At 40.5% G+C, this 17345-nt stretch overlaps 1 protein-coding gene across 8 annotated transcripts in view; it reads right to left on the bottom strand.

Annotated features, from left to right (window-relative positions):
- PTPRM (protein tyrosine phosphatase receptor type M) overlaps positions 1-17345 on the bottom strand; it is a 770187-nt gene that overhangs the window by 393520 nt on the left and 359322 nt on the right. For all 8 annotated transcript variants that reach the window (XM_023648190.2, XM_023648193.2, XM_023648191.2 and 5 more), the window contains exons 6-7: positions 16234-16408; positions 8939-9232 (exon numbers count right to left, since the gene is read on the bottom strand). In XM_023648190.2, coding sequence (XP_023503958.2) covers positions 8939-9232; positions 16234-16408 — 469 coding nt within the window. The remainder of the gene's footprint in view (positions 1-8938; positions 9233-16233; positions 16409-17345) is intronic.

The following is a 17345-nucleotide window of genomic DNA, read 5'->3' as shown; positions in this document are numbered from 1 at the left end:
CATTACCCATACTTTTTTTTTGCTAAATATCTAAGAGACATGGGGAAAGATTCAGATGATGGAGAGTCTCTTCAACAATTGTCCAGGAAGATTTAGCAGATGTCTCCTTTTTTCTAGAAGATGCTTTTGTGGGAAGTAGAGGCGTCCTCCAGCAGTGGCTTTAGGACCACAGTCAACATACTATGGTTGGTGCTCAATAAGGGACTAATACTGAAAATAATGATGTTTCTCTACGAGAGCAACACCCCCCACCGCCCCCAGACAGAGACTGAAAGAATCGGAACACTAGAACGAGAAATTTGTTCAAGCCCCTCATAGATGTACAAAATGTGATTTTCAATGTTAAAGGGTCCATCAGAGGCACAAACGGGTGAAGACAGGCCACTGACTGACAGTCCCCAGATCTTTCTCTTAATCTTCCCTACCTGCTCATCTCATTCAAAGCTACACAGGAAGTTGCCTACAAAGACTTCCAAACCTCGCCTAGAAGATGTACTGCAAGCACGCTCATCTTTCACAGCCAACTGGCCTGCTTGACGCCTTCCAGAGAACTAGCGGGGCACGTGAAGCCACTGCGTAACTAACGGCAACCACTTTCATTCGTCCCATCCTTTCAGAGGAGCCTCCAAACCTTTTCACGCAGAATGGCTCAAGCATTTCCACACTGTCCGCCCGCGGCCATGGCCTGTGGGTTCAGACGCGGAAGGTGCTGAACCAGTGTTTAAAGGCAGCAGGGTTTAGGTTGAGGCATTGCAAAGCCTCTGGGGCGTGAAGGGACTGAAGATACTAGAATAAACAAGGAGCTGGGCTGCTGCTAGGTTCCTGTCCTCTGCCCGGACGCTATGCTACCCAGTGCAAGTGTATTTACACCTGCAGTCTAACAGGAAGATACTTTCTATGCCCTGTTAATGTTTCTAATTAAAAAAAGGTTCTTAATGGTTTAATGTGTTGGAAATGTGTTAAAAACATGTTGCCCTTTGGCAGAGCTATTTTAGAATTAGAACACTCTAATTTTTCCTTGGTAAATAAACTTAGATTAAAAATAAATTATGTTCCATTCAATGAGGTCTTTGACCTGCATTCATTCTGAAAAACAGCCATTGTCAGATCTTAGACGAGCTCCCACCTGCCCCTGTGTGCCTGTGGGTCAGCTGTGTAAGTCCAAACATGTATTGTAACGCTGGCAACAGTTTTATACAGAAAAGACAAATCTGGATGTCCTTGATTTAGGAAGAAAACAAATGAGGTTTCGGCAGAGTTTAATTTCAGATCAGACTCATTCCAATCTGAATGTTTCTTTTTCTCTCACAAAAGGAATAAGAATAATATATAAATAGACACAGAGTGACCAGCCTTCAGTAGAATGTAGGAATCCACAGTTCAGGCTTCATGTAAGGCCCCCTTGTCAAGAAACCCGTCGTCACTAATTTTCCATATGTGAATCTCATTCAGGTGTATTTAAAATGAGTCACTCCAGTGTCACATTTAGCAAATACAGGGAATTAATATTTCAAAATGTGAAAATTCATCAGGGGAACCCTCACTTAAAATGGAGTCAGGAGGCCAGAAGAGGGAGCTCCCACACAGTACCACTCAAGGTCAATTACAGAAAAGATAGTCAATTACAGACGCCAACTGAAGTCCTCAACTAAAAAGAATTATTAATTACAGGAAGAAATGTACACTGCATCCCAAACAGAAATTGACTACCCCAGCAACTCAGCCAATGAGAAGCCACCACAACCCTGAACTCCTGCTTTTTCTCCAATGGACTGTCATTCAAAATGACCTCTCCCAATTTCCTCCTTTTTCCCTATAATGTTTATCTCCTTGACTGTTGTATTTGCCAATGGACAACCAAAGCAGAGACATCCTGAACTGCAGTTCTTTGGCTCTTCCTGAATCAACTTGTTTTGCTGGTAAAATAACTGGCTGTTTTATTTTCAAGGTCAAGAAAGCCAATATTAAGCTAAATCTTGTCAGATTTAGACTGGACCTGGTAGGACAGAGGGTGTGACTACATAAGCTGTCTAAGAGATGTTCTCAGGGAATATGATAAAAGACCACGTAGAATTTGAACCTTGTAGTTAGCAGAACGTTCCCCAGTCCAGGATGCTGGGCCTCCGCCCTGAAGGACTGTTGAGCCCTTGTTTGTGGATGCACGTGTCCATCAAAGCAGATGGCAAGGATGCAAGAGAGCTACACAAATACATCTGTTCTAGTGCAACAATTCAGCTGCCATCACAAAGGACACGAGATACACGAAAATGTACACCATAACGAGTTGGGCACAAACTCAATCTCTTACAGACCAAAGAGCACTGGAAGGTGAAGTGACTTGAAGAAGATGAAAAGTATGTTCCCTATCTTCTGTCACTGAAAGTACTACAGATAAGATAGCAATAACTGCATGTTAGCAAAGCAATTAAGAACAAAAATTAGGGGCCAGTCTGGTGGTGCAGTGGTTAAGTTCCCACGTTCCGCTTCGGCGGCCCGGGGTTCACCGGTTCGGATCCCAAGTGCAGACATGGCACCGCTCTGCAAACCATGCTGTGGTAGGCATCCCACATATAAAGCAGAGGAAGATGGGCACGGATGTGAGCTCAGGTCCAGTCGTCTTCCTCAGCAAAAAGAGGGGGATTGGCAATAGTTAGTTCAGGGCTAATCTTCCTCAAAAAAAAAAAGAACAAAAATTAATTTTAATGTAACACATGTTTGAAGCTCTTACAGTTATGTAAAAGGTTTTAACAACTCATATATAAAATAAATATACACTTCTATGCAAACAGCTATAAAAATTTACCCACCATAACTAGTTTAAAAGAATGGTACTGTATAAAGAAAACCCTCTGCTTTCTTATATAGCACGCTTTATTCTCGACAAACAGAGGCTGACTACTGATGGGAGACACCACCACTCATAGCATTTACTTGTACTGTGACTCTCTGGAGACATGGCAGTACTACCTGCTTTAGTAGGCAAGACTGCCATACGTCAGAGAGATGAAGCATTTCTAAACTCTGAAAATTATTAATTTAATTAAAAACTAAAGTCACTGCTTAAAGTATCAAACTAGTTTGCAAAGAATCACATAAACTAAGTATACACAGTACAATTATCAGAGTAATTAAAAAGGTGCAATCCCATATTTTATAATATGGGTGAAACTTGAGGACACTATGCAAAGTGGAATAAGCCAAACACAAAAGGACGAATTCTGTATGAGTTCTTTTACGTGAGGTACCTAGAGTAGTGAAATTCATAGAGACAGAAAGTAGAATGGTGCACACCAGGGCCTGCGAAGTGGGGAGAGCAGGGAGTTACTGTTTAATGGGTATAGCGTTTCAGTTTTGCAAGATGAAAAAGTTCTGGAGATTAGCTGAATGTACCTAACACTATTGAACTGTACTCCTAGAAATGGTTAAGATGGCAAATTTTGTATTATGTTATTTTACAATTAACATTAAAAAATAATCTAATAAAAAATCTCCTGCCCCTCCATTCTCTCTCTCTCTATTTTCCTTCACAGCATTTATATTATACATGCATAGATATATTTGTTTATTGCGTGTATACTTCCTCCCTCCACTAGCCCCAAGTACATCAGCCTGAAGGTAGGATCTTGCCTTTTTCTCCACCCTCAGGGCCTGGAACAGAGCTTTGTAAATACAGGTGCTCAATAAATATCTTATAAGCACATTTTTAAAAGCTACAATCATCTCTTTTTTCAAAGATTTTTAGTTATCTTAATTCTAAAGAATGCATTTCAGCTGAGCTTTTTCTTTTATTCTCACCCATCTTAATTGTTAAGTCATAAGTTTATCATCATCCTTCTTTAGCTCCTGGGGCCAGTTATTAGCTAGCCACTTAACCACAGTTAAACAATAACTAGGATACATAAAGAGTAATATCCCAAAATAAAACACATAAGAAGTCCACCGTGAAAATTAATCTAGCAGCATCACCTGTTTCTCTTTTTCAAGTACTTACCACTTAATGGGTTATTATATATAGGCTGCACATACTTATAAGAATGTAAGATATAATAGAAAACACAAACTAAATTGCATTTTGCTTAACTGGATACTGAAGTAATTTCAGCTCTCTGGGGTTACCCAACTGGAGCTGAACTGCAGAGCTGGAAAATAACTGGATATATGTATACATCTTGAAAACAGCTCCTGACTATAATCACTTTTTTTAAATACCCCATATAGACAGACCATTTTATCATCTGTAAAATGCTTTGACAGATAATATCTAACCTGATCTTCAAAAACACCTCAGATATTGTCTGGGCAGTTGTCTCTGCCCCTATTTAGAGACGAAGAGGTGGACCCAGAGAAGCTAAGGGATTTGATCGAGGTCGCATGTGGACAGCCTGTGCATATATTTGAAAATAATTTGCAGAAGCACAAGAAGAGCTCTGGAAGCACACTACAACACAATTCCTGAAAGAGATCTGCCCAGGTAATGAGACTGTGTCTACAAGCTACACGTGAAAATCAATTCCATTGCACAGCAATGGGCAATAAATAGTGATCTGGCCATTTTAATGCAAGAAGTGAAATGCAGTTTCATGGGTGTCACCAAAACACGATCAGATTGGTTTCACTGGTGCAGCACAGAAATGAAAACAGAGAGCTTGTCCAAGAGAAACAGATTTCACAGAAGAAATGAGAGAATGATGCCTGGCATAAATGCAGCGCTCAATTGCAGGGAATTCTGTGAGCCCATAATATACTACAGCGGTCCTCAGATTTTCAGTTTACCAGATAAATAATATTCCTAAAACACTAAGGCAATAAAATCAGGTTGCCAACATCTAATTCTTTTGAATGAAAATGTTAAAAGATCAAAAATTTTTAATAGCAGTTAGCTTTTTTCTTTTTAAAGATTGGCACTTGAGCTAACAATTGTTGCCAATCTTTTTTTTTCTGCTGTTTCTCCCCAAATCCCCCCAGTACATAGCTGTATATTATTAGTTGTGGGCCTTCCTATTGTGATACGTGGGATGCCACCTCAGCATGGCCTGACGAGTGGTGCCATGTCCACGCCCAGAATCTGAACCAGTGAAACCCTGGGCTGCTGAAGCGGAGCGCACAAACTTAACCACTCGGCCATGGGACTGGCCCCCAGCAGTTAGCTTTTATCAACTACTTGCTGTATGTAAGGTTCTTTTCTAGGTGCCTTATATGCAAGAGCACATTAAGGCTTCACAGCCACACTACGAGATATATCCCCTGTTTTCTAGATAAGGCAACAGCAGCTCAGAGAACATACCCACACTCACATGCACAGCTCCGGGCAGAGTCAGAACTCAAACCCAGGCAGCCTGGTCCCACAGCCTGTGTTCTCCACTGCTGACTCTGGCTCTAACACCCACCAGAATTATCATTTCAAAAAAAGGTTATTTTAGCACAAAAGCCCGGCAGAAAATCTCAGAATAGGAGTCAGTCCCTGAAGTTTAATCTATTCAGCAGGATTAAAAACTCACTATTTTTCCCCTTTTGCTCCAGTTTTTGCAAACATCATCACAGACCTCCAGTGGCCTGCAGAGGAGAAGCATGATTATGGAGTATTTGGACAAGAATAAAATAAAAGTGAAACTCAAAGGCTTTCGGGGTGAAACAGATGACGGAGTACTTCATTAGACAGAGAACACCACGTGAACCATAGGATTTTCATGTTGAAGAGATCTTCAGGGGCAACCAGCACCGCCTCTTCTGAAGACGAGGCCTTCCATAAAGTCCAGTTCTGCTTGGACGGATCAGCCGCTGGAAACTCACTATTCATGCCTCAGTTCTTGTTACATTTGCACAGAAACCCTGTTCTTCCTCAGTGCTTTTCTCAGTTCTTTCCATCATTCCTCAATGGTCAAGCAAGGTTCCAGAACCTTTCCTAGCCTAGTTGCTTTCCCTTGAGCACAGTCTGTTTTGTGCTCCCTCTTTTAAAACACGGGACCCAGAAACAAATGCGATAATTACAGGGAGACTAAGACTATCACCTCCTTCAACACAGGCATTTTGCTTTCTTAATGCAATCTAGGATTATATTAGAGGTTTTCTTTGGGTGGAGGAGGGTGAGGCAATGGCATTTCAGATTGATTAATATAATTCATATTGTAGATTTGTGTGCATTTAAGCCAAATCCTCAAGCTTTTTTTTTTTTTCTATATACGCTGCTGCTAACTATTTTTACTTTAATTTCATACTAGTACTCTTGGCTTTTTAAGTCACCCAGGATAAATGTAGCATTATTCCCACTACATGTGATCCTATTAGGTTCATCCACTGTTAAAGCCTGGCCAAGGACATTTTCCATCTACTTTGTGGAATGCCTGGAGTCTCTCCCAGGTTATGAGATCTATGAATTGCCCTTTATGAACCTGAATGCTCACAAACCTTCTGAGTAACATTCTGGGACCACCATCAAATTTTCAGTCTATAGTTTACAGCACTTGTCTTCTTTTAACTCAGTCCTGCTTCCCACAAGTTCCCACTTCTCACCAACAGCAGTCACCAGGCTTATCTGCAGATTTTCTCAAAAGCCTCAAGCCAGGAAAGGGGGAAACTATATTTCTTCATCCAGTTAAGTCTCATGGGACGTCACTTCCTCAGCCAACCAACACGCCTTCCCTCTTCTTTCTAACTGTGTCTCTTCTCACCTAACAGACTTCTATTTCGCAAGACTGATTTGCCCACTACAAGTGTTTCAAAAATGTTTAATGCCAGTGGGCGACATACTGGGAACACTGTTGACTGCAGCAAGCAAATGTAAGAGTAAAACGAGCGCTTTATCATCAGCTTCCTTGCTCAAGTGAGGTGTAACGCCATGGCCAAAACAGGATGCCTCAAAATAACACTGAAGAGGAATAACAGTAAACTCACTGCTGACAGAGCATGCTTAGAGGAGGATGGCAGATCACGTGGGCTTCTATTTCCCCACCTGTAATCAGGGGAGCACAGTGTCTGCCCTGGGTACTTCACAAGGCAGTTATAAAATAAGTAACAGACCCAAAAATAATCCTACGTCAATCAATACTGCAATAATATGTAGTATTATACATACTATTGTTTGCATTACAACACATGATAAGATAATATAAGAAGTTATTTCACAAAATGGAAGGGAAATTTTATTAAATGAAAGAGAGAGTGGAGGTAGTATGGTTTAAAGAAGTGAAGAAGAGAAAGGATTATGAAACTCGTTTCTCCTTAGAACCACCCACCAGGGCTGTGGACATCACCAGCCCAGAACAGCAGTCCTTATTCAGAGACTCTGCACTGAGGACAACGTGAGCACAGGGGTGTGGTGTCTGGGAAACAGACCCAGCGTTGGCTAAAACAGGCCCGTCATTGCACTCAGTAGCAGAAAAAAGGTACCCCTGAATAAAAAAGGTGCCCGTTCCCTTTTCTAATGAAAATTTTTTTAAAAAAACAAAAAAACAGGGCCCGGCCCAGTGGTGCAGTGTGTTAAGTTCGCAAGTTCCACTTTGAAGGCCTGGGGTTCGCCGGTTCGGATCCCCGGTGCAGACATGGCACCGCTTGGCAAGCCATGCTGTGGCAGGCGTCCCACATACAAAGTAGAGGAGGATGGGCACGGATGTTAGCTCAGGGCTAATCTTCCTCAAAAAAAAAATAAAAAAATAAATAAAATTAAAAAAACCAAAATTTTTCTATGAGTTTTTAACCTGTGGAAATAGTTTACTGTAAATTATGAAGAAACAATGAAACAGCTACAACTGTTACGCTTTAATCATTTCTCCTATGAGACAGGGTCAGACTGTGCTCTGAGTACTTTTAAAACTTAAAAAAAAAAAAAGAAACATATTGATAAATGTCTTCTTAAATAATTCTGTCTGAAGAATCAATTAAGTCCATAAAAACGTATGGAATCTCCTCACCTCAGCCCACAGTTCAATATAGGGATTGTGCATTTAAATGATGAATGGACACTATAGCATCCCAATATACCATTTCTCTCTGCTCCCTACCCAAGGGCAGCCCTGTGGAAACAACACTATAAGCCCTCATGGGAGCCTTCTTTAGGTTTTGATTTTTCTAAGACTACGTTTCTCTCTCCATCAACCCTCCTTTTACTTAAGCTGCAGAAGGAGTTCAGCACAGTCGATCAGAACTTGATAATCTAAACTTAAAGACTGCATGAAGCTCACAAATCACCTGTGCTTACTTTACAAATGGGCCCCATGTCATTGGCAAGCAGCCCCTCCATTAAATATCCATCAATAAAAACACAGCTCTAAAGCTATCTCTAAGCTGGAATCTATTATTCCAAAGCCCCTCCAGGCTACAAGCACATTAACTGTGAAGATAAAACAAAGGGATCAGGATGAGAGCATCTGACCTATGAGCAGACAGCATTAAAGTGACAGTTCCTGTCAACTTTAGGGATAATTCAATATGAACTATGTGATACTCATGGAAGGTGTAAATTAAAAATAGGAAACAGGGGCCGGCCTGGTGGCGCAGTGGTTAAGTTGGCACATTCTGCTTCGGTGGCCTGGGGGTCGCTGGTTGGGAACCTGGGTGTGGATGTGGCACCGCTTGTCAAGCCATGCTGTGGTAGGTGTCCCACATATAAAGTAGAGGAAGATGGGCACGGATGTTAGCTCAGGGCCAGTCTTCCTCAGCAAAAAGAGGAGGATTGGCAGCAAATGTTAGCTCAGGCCTAATCTTCAACAAAAAAAAAAAAAAAAAAAAGAATAGGAAACATAGGGGTGGAGGTCTCCTGAGAGATACCAAGCCTTGAGGTCCTGAAGTCCATAGGGCTACTGTTCACAGGCGGAGGGAATTTTTTTGTGCCTGTACAGATTCTGACAGAGCTGAGGGAAGCCTGCTGGCCACTCGACAGACACCAGTGCTGCAGGTCAATGCCCAGAACCAGGACAGTTAGTTCCAGGTTTCCCATACTCACCGGCACACTTTGTTCTTGTTCTGAGAGCTGGCCCAGGAGATCCAGTACCACCCTCCCCGGGCCTGGTGAGGAGCACACTGATCTCATACTCTGTATCAGGGTCAAGGTGCCCAATTTTATAACTCGTGGAATCCACTGGCTGCCGGTCATTCCAGCTCCCACTTGCTGTGCAGTACTCTACCTCTCGGGCGACAATGGGCCCATCCCCATTGATGGAGTTGGCGTTGAGCTGTATCCACAGGTAGGTCGCCCCTACAGAGGCAAGCTGAGGTGGGGCAATGGGAACAGGTGGTTCTGAAAGGCAAAGCAGAGAGCCATGTTTCAGACATTTTGGTCTTCAGTTTAGAAGAGCTAAGTACATCAATTATTAAAACACAGAAGACATTAAAATTGCAGGAACGAATTGATGAGAATGGTTTTGTTCAGGTTAATAATAAAAAGCATACTGATAAAGATTTTCACAATGTTCAGATTTGTGAAATAAATCATCTTTAAAACCCAAGCTTGCAGGGCCAGCCCAGTGGCGTGGTTGGCGCACTCTGCTTCAGTGGCCCTGGTTCGTCAGCCCGGATCCCAGGCATGGACCCACCCACCCATGCTGAGGCAGGCATCCCACATATAAAATAGAGGAAGATGGGCACAGATGCTAGCTCAGGGCCAATCTTCCTCAGCAAAAAGAGGAGGATTGGCAGCAGATGTTAGCTCAGGGCTAATCTTCCTCACCAAAAAAATAAGAAAAATAAATAAATAAACATTTAAAAACCTAAGCTTGCTCAAGTAAATATACCCCCAATTTCCTTGGAGGACAGAATTCATTTTTCTTTGGCAGCTACATAAACATCAAAAGATTTTTTTTTCCCCACTAAAAGTAACTTGCTAAATCTCTCTCAAGTGGTAGTATTTAAGCTCTAGGAGGCACTCTGCTGTTGTCAACCCCCTTATTGGGAATGTCTTCAAAATCATCAAAGGTACTAGTTATATCATTAAATTCAGTTTCCTCATATTTATGTTCCAAAAATATCATCACTTTAAAAATATGGCCAAAATTATAGTTTATCTCATCATAAATGCATTTCCAGGATGACTCGTTTCCCAAAAAAACTATCACAGTGGGCTCATTCAGCTCCAGGAGAAGTGAGCAGTCTGGATAATAAAGTCCACCACTGCTACTGTTCAGGGAACTTCCAGTAATGAGTCTTATTAAAGCAGCAAACGGAAAGAAAGCTCTGATGCTCAGCACAAGCTACGCCCAGCTTGATAAGACTCTAAGCAATCAACAGCAAACATTCTTAACAACCCAAGAAAGTCTCTCTCATTGTTTAAAACCTGACACTGACTTTTTCCAGATCATTGTCTGAGAAGAGAGAGAGAGACACCATTGTTTTAAATAGTATTCCCAGTGCATTGGTTAGGCGCTAGCTGAGTGGCTCACTAGGCATCACATAAAGCATTCCATATGCCAGCGTCAACGTGAGTGGCACCACACAGGATATTAGGAAATAATTGTATGAAGAACATATTTCCATCTTAATGAATCTCCAACTGAGAAAAACATAAGATCTAGTGATTTTTTTCAAGAATGCTTCCGCAGGTAGTTTGTTCCTTTTGGGTGTGTTCTGTTTTTAACTCCTCATTTAGCTCATATGAATGCATGGAAAATAAAGTCTGCTACGTTCTATCACTGGCATCTGCTGGCTTGCACGCTGCTTCTTCTGTGCTTGCCATGGCAACACAGCCACTTGATCACAGTCATGTTTCCTGCTGAACTGGACCTCAGAGCATCTACATCTGACCTTGGCCCCCGAGACGATACCAGGTGGGTCCCGAGACCAACTAAGAAACCAGTAACATTAGTTGCTGGGATGGAATGTCTTTGTTCTTTTCTGTATCCAAGGTATGATGAGTCATACCAACGTTTTTAAATAGCTGGGGAAATCTCAATAAACTGAGTAAAAATAAGACTCTTAAGGATGAATTATGTTTGGGGGACTATAAATTTAGTGTAAATTTACTAAAATATTGTTCCCATTGTTTATAAACTACAACTTTATGGTAGCTCTTCATTTCTTTAAATAGTTCTGATGCAACTCATAATGATTTAACATCAATTTATATCATTAGGCAAATCGATTCCTTGAACCAAGACATGAAATGGGTCTCTTATACGATATCCTAAGGCATTTATGCAGCCAGGCTGAAAGAGTAGTTAATTACTTTGAAGTTGCAAATGCTAGCAAGGGTTGCTGAACTGCCATTCAAAATACAACTCATGGGCAAGGCCACAAGGTTTAGTGAGCAAACCAATTCATTTACAACTTTGTTACTAGTATCCTGAAATAGACATGACTTTAATGTTTGTTTGTCCTGAGAATATTTTCTCTATTTATTCCCTACTAAGAAAAGTATCAAACTTGTTAAATCAAATGAAAGATTCAACTACAACCTGGAAATAACTGAGACAGACATTCAAAGGACTTTTGAGGTGCTGGAAGAATCAGTATTATAACAACTCAATATCTAAATTTTGAATAAACTTTCCCAAAGTGAAGGAAGGAAGGAACTCAATCTATACTAAGTGATGTGAAGGAAGGAAGGAACTCAATCTATACTAAGTGATAAAAAGCAATTTAAAAAATTTAATTCAAGCAGAAGTGAAAGGACACCATAAAAGTAATTCTAAATGAAGCCAGCAATGATGAAATTTATATACATAGAGATACATACACGTACATCTAATTGATACATATATATGAATGTCTAATATATATCTCATATAATTAAATGTTATTGATACATATGCATACATACATGCACTGTGGAGTTTATATGAAATATTTTTATGTCCTTGATTACCAAAAGCAGTAGTAGACATGAATAAGAACAGAGTGATGGTTAAAACATGACTTGGGCTTCATTTGGGGGCTGGCACCAAGTCATTGTGTGACCTTGTGAAAGTTACAAACTCTATGGACTTCAGTTTTTCCCATTTTTAAAAAATTTGCACTCCAAATATTACATGTATGTAAAAAGTATTAAATTATATACAGGTGGCTAAAAAAATGTCATTGTATATTTTAAAGTAATTATCTTAAGGTAGTACTTCATTAAAGATAACATGCTAGATTCTACTAGCATGTTACCTTTAAAAATGAAACATATGAAAAATATGGCTATAAAATTCTAAGTGGAAGAAAATTCAAATTTCCAATCTGAGCCATAACTGCAAGCCAGTTGTCACTGGCTTTGGCAGTGTACAGGGATGGAAAGAGGTGCCTGGACATTTTTATCACCATGAGCCAAGCTATCTCTACACTCTCATGAGACAGGGAAATGTGCTGCATAAACGTGAATAAAAATCCATTCATTCTTTGTGTTCATGCTTGTTCTGGAAGGCTTATTTCTGATTTACTTATAGCTCCCAACAAACAGATTTTTCCACAGAGGCGATTTTTAGAGAAGTTACTAGGATTTGCATCCTGCTGTTCATGGAGCAGAATGCCTCAAGAACACGGGCACCAGCAGGTCATGATGAAGCACTGTAGCAATGATAAATCAGAAGACAGAACACAATCACAAAGAACTGAACCAAGATGAAAACTAAGTCATAACCCATTCTTCACAGAAATAGAACAAAGAATCCTAAAATTCATATGGAACAAAAGATCCCGAATAGCTAAAGCAATCCTGAGAAAAAAGAACAAAGTTGGAGGCATCACAATCCCAGACTTCAAAATGTACTACAAAGCTACAGTAATCAAAACAGCATGGTACAGGTACAAAAAGAGACACACTGATGAATGGAACATAATTGAAAGCCCCGAAATAAAAGCTCTTATGTATGGACAGCTTCAACAAAAGAGCCATGAACATACGATGGAGAAACGAAAGTCTCTTTAATAAACGGTGCTGGGAAAACTGGACAGCCACATGAAAAAGAATGAAAGTAGACCATTATCTTACACCATACACAAAAATAGACTCAAAATAGATTAAAGACTTGAAGGTAAGACATGAAACCATAAAACTCCTAGAAGGAAATACAGGCAGTACACTCTTTGAAATTGGTCTTAGAAGCATATTTTTGAATACCATGTCTACTCAGGCAAGGGAAACAAAAGAAAAAATAAACAAACAGGACTTCATCAGACTAAAGAGGTTCTGCCAGGCTAAGGAAACTAGGATCAAAATGAAAAACATCCCACCAACTGGCGGGATATATTTGCCAATCATATATCCAAAAAGGAGTTAATCTCTAAAGTATATAAAGAACTCATACAACTTAACAACAAAATAAAAAACAACCCAATCAAAAAATGGGCAGAGGAAATGAACAGACATTTTTCCAAAGAAGATATACAGATAGCCAATAGGCACATGAAAAGATGTTCAACATTACTAATTATTAAGGAAATGTAAATCAAAACTACAATGAGATACCACCTTACATCTGTAAGAAAAGCTATAATTACCAAGACAAAAAATAACAAATGTTGGAGAGGATGTAGAGAAAAGGGAACTCTCATACACTACTGGCGGGAATGCAAACTGGTGAAGTCACTATGGAAAACAGTATGGAGATTTCTCAAAAAACTAAAAAGAGAAATAGGATATGACCCAGCTATCCCACTACTGGATATTTATCCACAGAACTTGAAATCAACAATACAAAGAGACTTATGCATCCCTATGTTCACTGCAGCATTATTCACAATAGCCAAGATGTGGAAGCAACCTAAGTGCCCATCAACTGATAAGTGGATAAAGAAGACGTGGTATACGTACACAATGGAATACTACTCAGCCACAAAAAAAGACAAAATTGTCCCATTTGCAACAACATGGATGGACCTTGAGGGTATCATATTAAGTGAAATAAGCGAGACAAAGAAAGACAAACACCATATAACTTCACTCATATGTGGAAGATAAAGAAACACATGGAAAAAAAGAACAGATTAGTGGTTACCAGTGGGGAAAAGGGGAGGTGGGCATAAGGGATAAAGGGGCACATATATATATGGTGACTGAGTAATAATGATGTACAACTGAAATTTTACAATGTTATAAACTATTATGATGTCAGTAAAAAAAATCCCAGGGCCTTCCCAGTGGCACAGCAGTTAAGTTCACATGTTCCACTTCGGTGGCCTGGAGTTCACCAGTTTGGATCCCAGGTGCAGACCTATGCACCACTTATCAAGCCATGCTGTGGCAGGTGTCCCACATATAGAGTAGAGAAAAATGGGATCGGATGTCAGCTCAGGGCCAGTCTTCCTCAGCAAAAAGAGGAGGATTGGCAGCGGATGTTAACTCAGGGCTAATCTTCCTGAAAAAAAAAATCCAAGCCTCACCCCCCCAAAAGTTAAGTTGTAACCATAATAATAAAGAACTCAGCCCTAGGAACACTGAGGCAGATGCTCTAGTGGATTTGTTGGTAAATGGTGCCCATTTTCTGCATTCTGACTCCTCACTTCCCAGAGGGCCTTCTGCAGAGTAAGGTGTGCATAACTATGAAGAGTTTCAGTTTTCTTATAAATATTAAACTCAAACTCAAATACTAGCCAGGAAGGCTAGTTAAAGTTTCACTACAAACCAAAATTCATAAGAATCTGCGTGGCAAAATATCTCACTCAAGTTGACACTCCGAAGTGCGCTTCCTTACACAGGCCGGTAGTCACTGCAGTAGGTGGACGCTGCCCGGGGTAGGCTCACCAGCAGACCTGTCCTCTCATGAGCCACAGGTGACAGGACTAGCAGCAGTGACTCACAACGGAAGCATATGCCAAAAATAGGTTTTGTAACAAAGGCTATGGCCCCCAGGATTCTGATTCAATATGGGTATGGCGGGGGAGGGGAGAACGGGTGGGCAGGCATTTATATGTTTTAAAATTTGGAAAGGTAGTACTGACATGCATTCCTAAATGAAGCCCACTAATGTACTGGAGCAGAGAATGAGAATCACCTCGTCCCCCTCCTCCTCCCAACTAGGCCTGAAGAGGTGCTGGCTGCTTACTGTGTACACTGTTCGAAGTACCATTCATATACTGTTTGCAGTTGATCCTCCTGATAGCCCTATAGGGTAGGCAACATTATTACATCTTTTTTTTTTTTTTTCTGGAGGCAGATTAGCCCTGAGCTAATATCCACTGCCAATTCTGCTTGTTTTGCTGAGGAACAATGGCCCTGAGCTAACACCCATGCCTATCTTCCTCTACTTATATGTGAGACACCTGCCACAGCATGGCTTGACAAGCAGTGTGCAGGTCCGTGCCTAGGATCAAAATTGGGGAACCCCGCCACCCGCCCCCGTGCCTGCTCCCGCCCCCAGCCCCAGAAGTGGAGCTTGCAAACTTAACTGCTACACCACCAGGCCAGCCCCAGTGTCTATTTTATACATGAGGAAACAGAAGCACAGAGGGAGTAAGCCACTGGCCCATGCCCACATAGCTAGTTCTGGGGTTTGAACCCTGCAGTCTTTCAAACTACCTGCATACAGAAAGCTGCTGACAAAAAGAATAGCACGTCCCAAAGAGATCAATGTGACGCTCCATATTTAACAAATCCGGGGAAAATATTTAAAAAGTAGCCATCATTCTATTCTCCTAGGATGAAACAGCAATTGCCTGTCACGAGTTGTCTAAAAATGCCTTATGGTATATCTAAAAGTCCAATTATTCTGTCTGCGACCGAAACTCTGCAGCCTACAAAAAAATAAAAATTACACCAGCCAAAAGAAACTTATTTCCCCTGCCTTTTCTTCCTCCTCCTCCGCCTTCCTGAATATAATGACTCAATCTTTCAGTCAAGCAAAATATAGTAATAGACCTAACTGCAGCATTATGAATGTTAACTCAGTGTTATCAATATGGCTTGTGTGATATGACTGAGCATTTTTATACTGACACTGCTTCATGTTATTAACCACCCCGCTATCATAAACACCCTGGCTGGTGAATATTTGCATTTTAAGTGATTTCTTATCATTAAAATTTTTCATTCCTTAAAAAAATTTACAGGTTGTAATCTTTGTATACAGAGTTGTCAGGAGAACTTGCCAAGAGTACATTCATTGTTTTGTATGCAACTAAACCAACATAAATAAATAGATTGTTTCAAAAATATTGCTCACATGCAGAATTTGAACTTAAAATGCAATCCATCAACATAGCCTGTTGCCAAACCACTGTTCAGAAACAGACAAGGATAAGTTTGAGCTTTAAACAAATAATGACTCACAACCATTTAACATGTCTATTTTAATAGACTATTTTGGGGTATAAAAATACATTAAATACCTTTAACTACCAGTTCTGCATAGTTTGATACTCCAACACCTCCTTCGGTGCGAATCATGCAGCGGTACTTTCCCGCATCTCGTTTTGTTGTGTTCACGACATTAAATGAAGCTATGAATCGCCGGGAATTAGTCACCTTGATTTCCTTCAGAGGAGCATCTCGGACGTCAATGCCCTGTGGAAATGAGGGTAGGGAGGACAAGAGGAAACAACATCAGCTGTCATATCACAACAGTAAGACACCTGATGGCATGTTATCGATGTTTCTTCCATCCAGATCTTGGTTTAGTCGTTTATTACCCACAGGGCGGGAAACTGAAATGCTGCCACGTTCAACACTTTCAAGATTGAAAGACGCAAAATTAAGTGTGCAGAAATGTCTTGTTTTGCCCCTTCAAGACATTAATTATGTTAAATTGGCTCAAGAAGAGAAGACAAAAAGCATATGGAAAAATTCCTTATTTTGCTCCAGAACTATTAACATTTGATCTTTTCATAACACTTTATCTTTGTTTTTATGCTTGGCTGGGAAAAAAATTAATTCACACACTACCTTAAAACTGAGCTCATTTTATGTATGAACAAACAAACAATTTATCAAGAATTACATTAAAAACCTAAGTAGGCATTAGCATATTCCCTATGGAACAGGGCTGAAGGACTAGTCAAAGCGTCATGACGCTCTCCCTGGACAAACAAAACCCAAGCAGTAGATGCTTAATATGACCTGATACTGAAATGCTACAAGAGAAAATCTTCTCCACATCCTACAGACCCAGGACGCCATACAGCAGGTTCCATCACTGGGGCACTTTGTCTTACACTATCCCTGACACACTCATAGTCTTTAGTTACACCTACTTGGAAATGCATCATATGTTTCTTGTAGTTTAAAGTCTCAAAAGAAGGCTACAAACTTCAATTCCATATATTTTTTCACAAGGATCAGGAAAGAGGCTCTCTTTAACATGTTATTTGCAACTATTAAGTAGCAAACAATGGGCACAGACCTTAAGGTTAACGCACAGCGCCAAACACTATGTCCATTTATTCACCCAGCTACCACTCTGGGGTGCCAACCACATGCTATCACTGTGTTGAGACACTAGGCT

Source organism: Equus caballus, chromosome 8 (genome assembly GCF_041296265.1).
Source record: "Equus caballus isolate H_3958 breed thoroughbred chromosome 8, TB-T2T, whole genome shotgun sequence".
In the NCBI taxonomy this organism is placed as follows: Eukaryota; Metazoa; Chordata; class Mammalia; order Perissodactyla; family Equidae; genus Equus; species Equus caballus.
This window is presented reverse-complemented; position numbering and strand designations above follow the sequence as displayed.